The 13,267-nt window shown below is 42.9% G+C and overlaps 1 protein-coding gene and 1 pseudogene across 2 annotated transcripts in view; one reads left to right on the plus strand and one right to left on the minus strand.

Moving 5' to 3' along the window:
• Nucleotides 1-2,362: 2,362 nt before the first annotated feature.
• Nucleotides 2,363-5,398, minus strand: LOC310791557 (transcription initiation factor IIA subunit 2 pseudogene; annotated as a pseudogene). Its single transcript, XR_014553934.1, has 3 exons — nucleotides 5,222-5,398; nucleotides 4,420-4,524; nucleotides 2,363-2,449 (listed from the first exon to the last, which is right to left on the minus strand). The product of XR_014553934.1 is annotated as a transcription initiation factor IIA subunit 2 pseudogene (transcript).
• Nucleotides 5,399-10,576: 5,178 nt separating this feature from the next.
• Nucleotides 10,577-13,267, plus strand: part of LOC310791558 (receptor-interacting serine/threonine-protein kinase 3-like) — a gene marked incomplete at both ends in the record, with an annotated part of 85,852 nt that continues 83,161 nt past the window's right edge. Inside the window, 4 exons of the mRNA XM_083653227.1 lie at nucleotides 10,577-10,734; nucleotides 10,824-10,989; nucleotides 11,735-11,884; nucleotides 12,518-12,657. Coding sequence (XP_083509353.1) covers nucleotides 10,577-10,734; nucleotides 10,824-10,989; nucleotides 11,735-11,884; nucleotides 12,518-12,657 — 614 coding nt within the window. The remainder of the gene's footprint in view (nucleotides 10,735-10,823; nucleotides 10,990-11,734; nucleotides 11,885-12,517; nucleotides 12,658-13,267) is intronic.

Genomic DNA, 13,267 nt, shown 5'->3' on the forward strand with positions numbered 1-13,267 from the left:
CGGATGAAGACGAACTCCGCCAATCGCAGACCGGGAGGAATATGAGACTGCGGTCGGCCATGTTAGGACGTGGGAACTGGTGCAAACACCCCAGCTCTGTCCCGTAGCGTAGACCGTTGGTGGGCCACCGACCAGGGGTTTGTGATGTTAGGGATGAAATCCCCCGGGACCCGTAGTGGCTGGCCGTAAACCAGCTCTGCCGATGAGGACTGAAGGTCTTCCTTGGGGGCCGTCCGCAGGCCCAGCAGGACCCACGGGAGCCTGTCAATCCAGCTGCTGTTAGTGAGGCTGGCGCGAAGGGCGGCCTTCATAGAGCGATGAAAGCGCTCACACATCCCGTTAGCCTCTGGATGATACGCCGTCGTGCGGTGAAGCTTCACCCCCAGACCCACTGCGATCGTGGCCCACAGCTCAGACGTAAACTGTGCACCCCGGTCAGAGGTGAGGTCCGATGGCGTACCGAACCGGGCAACCCAGGACCCGATGAATGCTCGGGCCACATCAGCAGTTGTTGTTGATGACAGTGGAACGACTTCCAGCCACCTGGTGGTCCTGTCCACCATGGTGAGGAGGTGAGTAAAACCATGGAAAGGGGGTAAAGGGCCCACCAGATCCACATTGACATGATCAAAACGTCTCTCAGGCACCACGAATGATGCCAGGGGGGCTTTGGTGTGGCGTTGCACTTTAGCTCGTTGGCACGCCACACAGGCAGCAGCCCAGCTTCTGACGTCCTTCCTGAGGCCATGCCATACGAACTTGGCCCCCTCCAGTTTCGTCGATGCCTTCACGCCGGGGTGGGAAAGACCATGGATGGCGTCGAACACCCGTTGCCGCCAGCTGCTGGGAACCATGGGCCGGGCCTGACCCGTAAAGACATCACTGAGTAGCATCGTGCCTACGTCGTCGAACGCCACATCCCTCAACTGCAGGCTCGTATCCACTGTCCAATAAGCCTGCACCTCCTTATCAACGGCTTGGTCTGCAGCCATAGCAGTGTAGTCAAGACCCAGGTGAACAGTCTGCACCACCGCCCGAGAGAGGCAGTCGGCAACGAGGTTCTTTACCCGCAACATGCCGTATGTCTGTAGTAAATTCGGAAATGGCAGAAAGCTGCCGCTGCTGGCGCCCCGACCATGGCTCGGCAGCCTTGGCCATGGCGAATGTCAGCGGCGGCTTGTGGTCCACAAATGCAGTGAAGCGGCGTCCCTCCAGCAGGAAACGGAAGTGGCGGATGGCGAGAAACAGGCCAAGGAGCTCCCTGTCGAAGGTGCTATAGTTCCTCTCGTTGCTGCGCAACTGATGGCTGAAAAAGGCGAGGGGCTGCCAGGCTCCACTCACCCATTGTTCATACACCGCCCCCACAGCGTACTCAGAGGCATCCGTCGTGATTGTGACCGGGGCAGTTGGTGATGGATGTGCCAACATAGCAGCCCCAGCCAGTGCAGCTTTAGCGTCCCTGAATGCCTCTCTCTCTCTCTCTCTCTCTCTCTCTCTCTCTCTCTCTCTCCCTCTCTCCCTCTCCCCCTCCCCTCCCCTCTCCCCTCTCTCCCTCTCTCTCTCTCTCCCTCTCTCTCTCCCTCCCTCTCTCTCTCTCCCTCTCTCGTGTATAAAGGACAGTGAGTGCAAGGAAAATCCCACCACAATTGTGATGAAGGGAAATGTTTTCAGGATACAGATCCATGTTGAATGTGCCTCCATGTGTTCCTGCGAGAGGACTTCAGTCTGTCCTGTACTTCTGCAGCCTGTTGCACCAGCTGAACCTAAGCTCTCTCTTAAGTTGGGGTGTAAAGTCCACACGAACTGCTACGTTCAAACTAGCTTACGTTTCAACTTACGCACAGCTGGTGCTGATTAGATGATCAGTCTAACCAAACAGCCACATCCCGATCTCACTGTACTAATCAAACTCCACTCCAAAGATACAACGTGAGTCCAGTGCAACTCCGTTGAAGTGGAAAGTTACGAGTGAAGTTTATTTAATTTATTATAGTTATGCTCAAAATAGTTATTAAGTATGTCTATGGAAGTATATGAATCTGAGTTGTTTGATGACCTGCTTTATAATATTCTTATTTGATTTAATATTTGAATCTATCATGAATGTGAGCTGATTAGGTGTATAGGATCTGATCACAGGATTTTTTTAACTTGTGACATGAATGTAAAAAAAAAAGTGCTGTGAATGTTTTGTTTTGATTCGTTTTTATGTAGTTTATCTTGAAGAAATCTCATGTAAATCTGTATGATGGTGATGGTTTATAGGCTACAATGTATGGACTGTAATGTAATGTAAGAGTGACACAAAAACGTAAATTAAAAATTAAAAAATAAAAATCCCCAGACAACGTGCTGCTGTGTTTCATCTGACAGCCAGGGCCTTCAGCTTGAAACAAGTGAGGAAAAAAGTGATTTGCCAGTTGACGGCCCCAGGGGGCGCTGCTGAGTGCTGAGGACAGAGAGAGAGAGAAGAGGGAGAGACAGACTTGTTACTGTCGAGAAATATTCTGTGATGAATGTATTATGCACTTTGTTTCATTTCATTTGACTTTTTCTCATCTCATTTAGTTTTCCAGACCCCTGAAAAGTGTTTTGGCAAATTTTGGAGGTGATCAGAGCAACGGTGCGCCTTGCAACTCCAGACAAACAGACAGTTCTCCAATTACAGTATTATATTATTTTGTTTTATCCACTCCCAGGAGAGTGCCATATAGGGAAACGAGACGTGCAAAAAAAACTGTGGCAGGAGTCAAAACCGTGCAAAAGGCATTTTAGGGAGCGACAGAGAGCCTTTGGGTGCAACACTTAACAATCCAGAACATTTGATGTGCTGCAAGATTCTCAAGCAGGCCGTTTGCAGAAGGCATGGCAGCAGAGCAGACTGGCCAGCTGACAGGACAGGGTTTTCCATACGCGCCAGCTGGCAGCTAAACAGACAGACATTAAAACATTTCCAGCCGGCTACTTTCTTACTGCCACAATAACCACAAAATTGCAACACCGCACTATAGACAAGCAAGCCACCCGCGGTGGATGGCCGCAAGCAACCGCTACCCACATCCGTGCTATTATTGTGTGTAATTCAGACGTGTCGCTTCTTGAGATGGCTTCTAGTTTCCTCGCTGGGTAAACATGGCAAAAAGTAATGAGGTATTTTCAAGACAACTTGGCATCTCAGGGCTTGTGGAGTTTGATTACATCAGACATAGGGCTGGCGATATAGCAAAAAAAAAGAAAAGAATAATAATATATATATATACAATATTTCATACACAGTCGATATCGATAATTATTGATAATTTTAATTCCTATTTTTTTTATTAACACTGAGAAAAAAGGTTCAATTTAACCACTTTATTTTGAACTAGCTTATTTATCAAGGCACACAGATCATCATGTTAATGTTAACAAACACTACAATTAAAAACAAATTGAGTGTTGCAGCTAAATATGCTCCTTTGGGAACTTCAGGATTTGTTTGTTTGATTGGCTGTTTGTGCATCACGCTCCATTATTAAACATCACTGCATCACAACTAAAGGAGTGAATCTGTGGAACAGCTGCAGTGAAGAGATGAAAACATGTGAGACAATCATGAAATTCAAAAGACTTTTTAAAATTGGTGTACTTAATGGATATGAGAAGGACTCGAGGTGATTTGCTTGTTGTTGACCTGACTGTATTGGTCTCGGGGTTATACATTATGTTTGCATTGAATGGGTTATTGATTGGCTTGACTTGTTTGGCATGTCAACCATCGACTCTGGTAAGGGACAGCTGAAATGTATGTATATTTGTGTGTACTTATATGTATGTGTACAGGTATGTATGCACATATACATAGCTATATAATTAATATTTATGTTATTGTATTATATATTATTTACTAAACTACACTATATTACTTAAGATTAATAAAATAAATTAAAAAAATAATTAAGAAAAAATAATAATAGAAAAAGGGGGTAGGACTAGATAAGTTTTTGAACTTCTTCCTACTCCTTTTTGAACATGGAAATCTTCATTTGAATTATGTACTGGATTTTTCTTTCTTGAAAGATATGCTTGATCATTTGATTTTGTTTGTTTTGTTTCTTGAATGTACTTAAATGTACATGTTCTTATTTGTCTTTTTTTAACAACATGTTCAAAATAAACTAAATAAACTAAACTAAACTAATTATCAAGCGACATATCCATTTTCTTATTGTATTGATGAATTGTCTAACGCCGATATATATTGCTTTTGATTGATCACCCAGCCCTACAGGCAGCGTTTGATTACGTCAGGAGGCATATTTTTCTTCTTGAAAGTTCGAGCCCATTCACTTGAATTGTGTGTAGAATTCTGCAATAGTGTTTTGCGGTGAAACTCCACAAATGTTTTCTTATCCTTTAACGTGACGGCCTCTCTCTCACCTTGAAGTTGACTCTGTTTCGGACCCGGTTGGCGAGCGCCGTGTTGATGGCTTTATCAAACTGCAGCAACACCTGTAGGGCGAGCTGAGGCGTGATCTGCTGTGTCTGAAACAGACAGAGAGAGAGAATGTCCATCATAACAAGTCATTGGTGTTCTAGTCTTATGGGGAGCCTTAAAGGAAAGATCCACTCTGCAGCATATCACCAGCTTGCATTACAACATCCTATGTCTCAGTTTTATGATCAAAACCGATTATGCACATTATGATATTTAAATGTTTTTATGTGTGCCGTGTCTGTGTTCAGTGTTCCTGCACAGACTTTTCCAGACCTGAATGTCATCCTGCCCCAACTAACAGACAAAACACAACACTAACACACATGAACAACACAATATACACAAACGATGGGCACGACACAAACTCTATGGAGGAGTTTATTCTTCACACTGACACTTATCATGTGAGAGTATTTTTACATTATTTTCCAAACTCCAGGGTTCCTACACATTTTTCAATTTAAAAAGTCTCAACTTTTTTGAGTCCTTGGATTTGTTTTGAAGATGTTGTCTGCAGGGTTCGTACAGACATTACAAGATGAAATTGAAGGACTTTGAAGTACTTTTTCAAGCTTTTATTTTCTTTTAAAGGACTTCATGCAAAGCAAATAATTCATTCTGATGAGTCTCGCTGGCTAGCTGAAGGCTAGCTAGCTTAGAGCTAACAAACATAGCATCAGTGAACACGGTCAGCAGCAGGCTAAGCTAGATAGCTTAGCTCGTCTCAGACAGCTGTGTGTGTACCTGGATTAGCTCGTCCAGACTCTCCTGCAGACTGTTCCCCAGCGTGGTGTTTCTGTACAGCTGGTACGCCATCACGACTCGATATTAAATTAGATGACTAGCTAAGCTAACTTACTAAACAACTGGAAATAACGCTACGCTACAAGACAGCTAGCAGAGCACTTCCCTCCTGATTCGGCTAGCTGGCGACTGCGTACGGCGGATCGGTGTCAAGTTAGCCAGAGGAAAAGAATGTGGCTTCCTGTCCTGATCCCCCCCCCCAAATAAAATAATTGTGCTTGTTGGGTTTGTTGTTGTAGCCTCGACGACGCTAGTTTTGTTGTAACAAACAAACAAACAAAGGTTCTGTTGGTCAAACATGTTCCAGTGTTGCTGCTCATGGAAAAAAATACAAAAAAGATGCAATGCAAAATTTCATTTAGATTTTGAAGGCTAACGTCTTTTTCCGGTCTTATTCTGGCTAGCTTGACGCACGCAGCATGTAAACTGCAGAGAATCTACGGAAGGCAAAAAGCACCAAAACATACCTGTGAGTATGTTTGTGAGTAGAGAGACTGCTGTGTGTGCGTGTCTGGTCCATGGATGTATTAAAAGAACGGTCTGGTCCCATGGTCTGGTCTAGACCATGGTTTCCAGACTGAGTAGTGTGTATGGTGACATGGTAGTTTTATAGACAAGTGACATGGTAGTTGTATAGACAAGTGACATGGTAGTTTTATAGACTAGTGACATGGTAGTTTTATAGACAAGTGACATGGTAGTTTTATAGACTAGTCACATGGTAGTTTTATAGACTAGTGACATAATAGTTTTATAGACTAGTGACATGGTAGTTTTATAGACTAGGGACATGGTAGTTTTATAGACTAGTGACATGGTAGTTTTATAGACTAGTAGTAGTGACATAGTTTTGTTTCCACTAGTTCTACAGCCACAAGTTGTTACTCGATAGTTATCCACCTGCAGATATATGATGTTGTAGTTGACAGAGCAAGCAAGCAAGAGACTGAAGAGTAAAAACCTGAACAACAGAATGGACAGTGTTTTGAAGTGACTACCCACACCACACACAAGATAATTCATTCAAAAGCAACTTTACTTCCTGGAACACACCAAGCCGAACCAACAAACCAGTCATATGACACGCCACAGCAACATCACGTGACGTCTCTGATGAAGATTGCAGGAAGCAGCAGTCAAAACTGTCAGGTATTGACAACAAAATACAACTAGTCTTTTCATAATTATGAACAATATTTAGTTAACTTTAGTTAGACGAAATGAACTTGTTTGGAGGTTTAAATATAATATCCAGTTTTCCAACTGCCCAGTGTTGTGCTATGTTGGTCTGCTGATTAGCTCACTTTAGATGATGTGGTTAATGTCTCCATCTATAGGACACACGGTAGAACTTCATCACCTGATTTGTGAATTCTTTGCTTCATACCAGGTTTCTAGCCTCATGTTAGACTGGTTTGATGACATAGCCTACTGATAGTGGCTGCACCCTCAGATGAAATGTTCACAGAAATTAATAACTCTGTTCTGTCTCTCTCTCTCTCCCTCCCTCTCTCTCTCTCTCTCTCTCTCTCTCTCTCTCTCTCTCTCTCGCTCTGTCTCTCTCTCTCTCTCCAGGTGAAGACAGAACGTCTCAGTGACTTGATCTGGATGCTGCTGTGAATTCACCAGGAAAACATCTTCCAAGGTAACATTACTGTTTTTTGATGATCACTAGCTGACATTTGAATGTTATAACTGCATAGTCGACTTGTGCAAGACTTGTGCTAAATTCTCTCAAATCCAGGGGTGAAAGTGGTTTGAATTTCTTACAGGAACTATACTACCCCAACCTTCATCGTTTCATATTGTCCTCCTCCCGCCCCCAGCTTCATGCATCCCTGAACACACACATCCATTTTTTGAATGCCTGTATGGTGTAGAAATTAGAAACACTTGACAATATGTATAGTGATTATTTAGGCCTGTTTAAACATTACAACAACAGACTCTCCTATGTGGACTATCATGTGTGATTTCAACTCTCCTTTTTGACCAAAACATTTACCACACACTGAACAATTAAATTGTTTCTCTCCTGTGTGAACTATTATGAATAACCGCACTAGGCTACATTGTATGCTTTGGTGCGATGTAGGATTTTGTCTTTCAATAATAATATCCTCATTGCAGCCTTGCTGTAGTTGTTGGTGTTGTTGCGGTTATTTGACTTTCTGACCACCCGCCTCAGTGCTTATTATGAGGCCAGAATAACAGATGCTGCCCTTGGCCATTGGGAAGGCTAACCATTTACTTTTGGCTTTATTGATTGTGTATGATTCAACTTTGTATCTATGATTTTATATTATTGCATGTTTTGTAGATTGTTGGGACTTCACTGGCCTGGAACAAACTGCTGTACTGGGGTTAGGGTTTAGCTGTGCCAAAAAAAGAAGAAGGCCTATGTGCTGTAGCCTATTGTATTTTTAATTTTACATTTTTTATATTTTTCATTTGCAAGTACAACTGTCAGCTGAGCTCTGTTATTAAAGCTTTGGCTAAAGCTCTGAATTTTTAAATGATGTTTTGAAATAAATATGTTTAAAAATCGTTTGTGTGTTAAAAGCTTGTGTTACGTTTTCATTAGCGTTAATATATTACAGTAATTTATTTTCAATGTCCGCTATCAAGAGCAATTTGGTTAGGCCTAGTAAAATCGCTGGGCTGGGTGCAGTGTTTGTGGTGTGGGAAATGTGTTAAAAGCTTGTATTACGTTTTCATTAGCGTTAATACACTAAGGAAGGTATGTGACCATCATTCATATTTCAATGTCCGCTATCAAAAGCAATTCAGTTGGTTCATGAAATCGCTGGGCTGTGTGCTGTGCAGTGGTTGTGGTGTGGGAGATTCGAGCCGTCAAAAGAAGACAAAAGACTTTCTCCTGGCCAATCCCGGCGCTTGACTGCTGCGTAGGCGGGCACAGGGCGTGGTTTTGGCTTAACCTATGTGGGTTTCGAAATAACGCAGTATGGACAGACAGCCGAGCAGCAGCAGCGGCATCAGAAGCTGCGTGCTTATAGCCTACACAGCACGGATTAAAACCACAGGTCTAAAACACTGCATTGGAACAATTTAGAAGCAATTTATGAGAGAGACTACTGTTGTTTATGTTACGCTAACGACATAACGTCAGCACAGATGTGTTTCCTTGTTGGAAATTATGCAATCGTGATTGCTTCTGCAGCAATCGGATTTTGATTGACAGCAGCTGCGTGTCTTCCAGGAACGCCGTTCATGTCAGGCTTGGTGTCGGAAGACATGTGGATCTATTCGCGGATAGTTGATGGCCAAGGCAAACTTGGTAACTGAAGTCTCGAGAAGTAGGGAAGTTGTGGAACTTGATAGCTAGGTCTGCAAGGTTCGAAGTTGGGAACGGTTGCAGAGTGTTGTCGCGAGATTTGTTTATGAACAACTACCGAGGACCTGCAGAAACGAACCTTTATAGATCCCGAATATGACCTGTGTTATGACATCACCAGCGAGGCCATTCGAAAGGCATGATTGAGACACTTATAAAAAATCAATCTTTAAGCAAAGCTGGATTGATAAAGATATTATTTTTGTAAGTGATCTTTTTGATGCAAACGGTTTATTATTTAGCTATGAGCATTTCCTCCTGCGTAAAGCTTTTCCAGTAACAAGCAAGGAATTCAACTATGTGATGAAAGCCATCCCTAACGGTCTTTCCCATCTAATGAAAACTCATCTTCAATATCAAGAAGCATTGCGATTGGAAACCCTTTTGAAGATAAATGGTATTGACATTTTGAATGCTAAATGTAACAATAAACATATCCGTAATGCTTTCTATGAAAAAAAGAAAATTACTCCTAGAGGGAAGGCTTACTGGAACAGTATTTTTGCTGACATTGACTGGCAGAGAGCATGGCTTTCACCACATAGATTCTGTATCAATAATAAGATTAAAGAAGTACACATCAAAATTTTGCACAGTATGTATCCAACAAACCTGTATTTTTCAAAATTTTTAGAAGTAGATAACAAATGTAATTTTTGCAGTGTTGACCCTGAAACTTTTGTTCATTTATTTTACCATTGTTTGCACTCACTTGCGTTCTGGACTCAAATGCAGGATTACATTCTAAGGAAAACTAAATATAACATCAGGATTGAATGTATACATGTCATTACCTACTTTGATCATGAGAATAGTGTAATTGAATTCATTGTTAACCTGTGGATTTTATATGGTAAATTTCATATACATAAGGCCAGAGTGCTAAAATCTTCCCCCAATTTCATAAGGTTTCTTTGTGAGTTTAATGATTACATTAGGACTCTTAAACGTATAGATGGTAATAAGAGTAATAAAACTGTCAAATTATATTGTGAACTATTTAAAGAGGAATAATTTGTTTTTGTTTTCACTTTTGTCATTGCTACTTGATTCTCGACTGTAATTTGTACCATCATACTTGTCCATCTTAATTTATTTTCTGTAATGAGCACATGTCTGTTCCAATATTCAATGTTCTCTTGTCTGTTTGAATAAAAAAAAAAAAAAAAAAAAAAAAAAAAAAAAAAATGATTGAGACACTTATGAATCATGACATCATCACCGTCTGCGACATCATCAGTGATCCATGACATCATAGTAGGAATGACGACATCATAGTAGGAAGGATGACATCACAGTAGGAATGATGACATCATCCTAACAGTTCAGGCACAGAATTTCTTAACGGAACTGAGTTCCGGACGGTTCCGGCCCACTTTCACCAGTGCTCAAATCATGAACCTGCTGTTTGCAGATGGCGTTCATAGTGCCATAATATCCAACCTTTGCTGTCAATGTGGCCAAAAATAACCTAATTTTATTTCTGACTTTTAGTGGAAGCCTGATCAACTCTAGTTAGGTTGTAGTCTCAGTTCATTGAATTGGTGAAATATGCAGGACATGTGAGAAGAAGTAGGCCTCTGTAAGTTCAGATACATGTTGTGTTTCTGTTGATACATTGTGAACAAAACACTACAACCTCCACCAAACTGAGGTTCACTCCCTTTCATACTAAAACCTCTTTGCACATTTAAAGTCTCAGTCATCCCCAAGGCTAAAAAAAACAATCATTCTGTTTGTATAAACATGGATGACAAAATCAGAACATTAGATGTCGATAGTTTTTGGCATAGGCTACTGAACAATGAATTTCAGATTACTTTTTCTTCTTTCAAATGGAGATACATCATTTTGGAAACAGACTTCAGATATTGGAACTGTGTACATTTCATTACCATGAATAACCTCCCACTGTAACCCTGCCCCCCCTCTAGTGAACTATGGCCCTGTCCAGCAGTGGAGTTCCGGTGTTGGTTGGTGACTCCAGCCTGCAGAGCTGGGAAGTGATTGGCTCCGGGGGGTTTGGACAAGTCTATAAAGCCAGGCATCTTCAGTGGAGATGTGAGGTGGCTGTTAAACTGCTTCATAACGATGACGGGTAACTAACTAGTCACTAAGAGATTTCTATTGACTGCAAATAACCTTAAATTGTTACCAGTGCGTCTAACCAACACACGTCACACACAGGTCGAGCGAGTCCCTGCTGCGTGAGAAGGACCTGATGGTGAAGGCAAACAGCCCATTCAACGTCCAGGTGTTTGGCGTTTTCCAGGGCCAGCCGCCCTCCTCTAGGTCCTCACAGCTCGGCCTGGTCATGGAGTTCATGGAGAGAGGATCCCTGGCCTCCCTGCAGGTAACCTTTCTACGTAGAAGTTTAAATATGTAGGTAGTACTTTTAGATATGTATGTAGTACCTATATAAACCTCTATCAAAAGTTTAGATATATGTACTACCCTACATATGTAGCTCCCTACTTAGCTTCCTACCGCTCCTCTTCCTCCTACCTACCTACTTTCATACCTTGTACCTTTGTACCTACCTGCCTTCCTACTTACCTTCCCTCCTAGCCAATAACCGGGTATGTGCCATCTACCTACCTACCGATCGTCCTACCGACCTCTTTCTTTCTGACCTGCACCAAGATTTTTTATTGTTCTTTTTTCAAACATTTTTGGAAGAAACCTAGATTTTAGCGCCCGGGGACCCACGTACCATTTCCCATCAGACAATCGCGCCACTCTCACGTCTAGGCCTTAAAATGAGTCCTTAGCTGAGCCAGAAACTTGAAGTGAAGACGCTATCCGATGCCTAACATCCTCTTCTTCTAAATAACAGATGTTGCCGCTTCCAAATTGTTGCATAAAATCCACTTTTATGTCTTTGAGAAACCAAAAATGTAGTTGCAATACCATTCCGGAAGTGTGGGTCGCATGTCCGGGTTGACTCCAGATGAAGGATTTTTGGTCATGGAGTATGTGCCATCTACCTACAGATCGTCCTACAGACCTCTTTCTTTCTGTCCTGCACCAAGATTTTTTACTGTAGTTTTTCCACACATTATGGGAAAAAACCTAGATTTTTTGTCCCCCCCCCACAGAACAGCTTGCATGGAACCCTGCCCTGGCCGCTGGCCTTCAGACTGGCTTACCAAGTGGCTCGAGGCATGAACTTCCTCCATAGCTTCTCTGTCCTTCACCTGGACCTGAAGCCCCATAATGTTCTGCTGGATGACAGCCTCAATGCCAAGGTGAGTCCCACACTCATACTGCTGAGGTTCATACTGTATATATATAGACATATCTCCTGTTGCTGCGCGGGCTCACCTGTCCTGCAGCTCCCGAGCTGGCCCAGCAGCTCGTATTCGCAGCTCGGCTGCTGCTCGACCTTGCCCGCAGTTCGGCTGCTGTGTGGCCTTGCCTGCCCTATTGGCAGGCGCACAATGTCTCCCTCTCTCCCCCCCTCTCCCCTCTCTCCCTCTCCCTCAGTCTCTCTTGTGACTTTGTGTGTGTGAGTGAATTTATGACATCACTGATGATCATGTCATCAGTGAGATTTATGACATCACTGGGATCAGTGGGACAGACAGACAAACAGACAGAGCCCCAGCTCCCATTTATATACTGATGATGATGATGATGATGATGATGATGATGATGTGATGTTTGTTGTTGAAGTAAAGAGAGGCCATTACTCTGTCTCTCTCTCTTAGGTTAGACTGGTTTGATGACATGTTTCTAGATCTTGATAGCAGAGTTATGAGGAAATGGCTGCACCCTCAAATGAAATGTTCACAGAAATCAAGAACTCTCTCTCTCCCTCTCTCTCTCTTTCTCTCCCTCTCTCTCTCTCTCTCTCTCTCTCTCTCTCTCTCTCTCTCTAGCTGACTGATTTTGGACTTGCCAGGTATACCCAGACCGTCATGTCCAAGGACAGCAAAGATGGAGGAGGAACGCTAGGCTACATGCCGCCGGAGGCCTTTGATCTATCTTTCTCCCCGACCCGCGCCTCAGATATCTACAGGTGAAGGAACAGCACTGATCAATGATACTTCTCAAGTCTGTTTAACTGAGCACAACCAGCTCTGTAATGGGCTGGGGTTTCCCCCCATGGACATTATCCCACTAGCCACAGACACTAGCCTACCCCCCCCCCCCCCTCCCCCCTGCTTATATATCACTTAAAGGAAAGGAGAATTCAGTTTTTTTCCACCCTGGACCTTATTTCCAGCTTTAAATATGATGTTTAAGTCACCCGGACAACTTCGGTTTGATTAGCATCAGAAACGATCATCAGTTTGAACTGCGACCTGAAAACGAGGAAAACAGGGCTTGTGAAATGCCTGTATTTATGTCTTGTAAATAGCTTATTTTCTGACACACAGCGGCTCATATGCTTATTACGTTAGAGAGAGAACGAGATGAGAGCGATCTAACGTACCTCCTTGCCGGCGGCAGCCTGCTCTGTTTGCTGTCCATCACATAGGTATTATCTGTCATAGCAATGTTGGTCTAAAACGTTGCTATTTTACAATTTTCTGTGAGACTGTGTTGGTATGTGTGTGTGTGTGTGTGTGTGTGTGTGTGTGTGTGTGTGTGTGTGTATGTATGTATTTCTATTCATGTATGTATGT

The sequence above is a fragment of the Poromitra crassiceps genome, assembly GCF_964638095.1.
Source record: "Poromitra crassiceps genome assembly, chromosome: 16".
NCBI lineage: Eukaryota > Metazoa > Chordata > Actinopteri > Beryciformes > Melamphaidae > Poromitra > Poromitra crassiceps.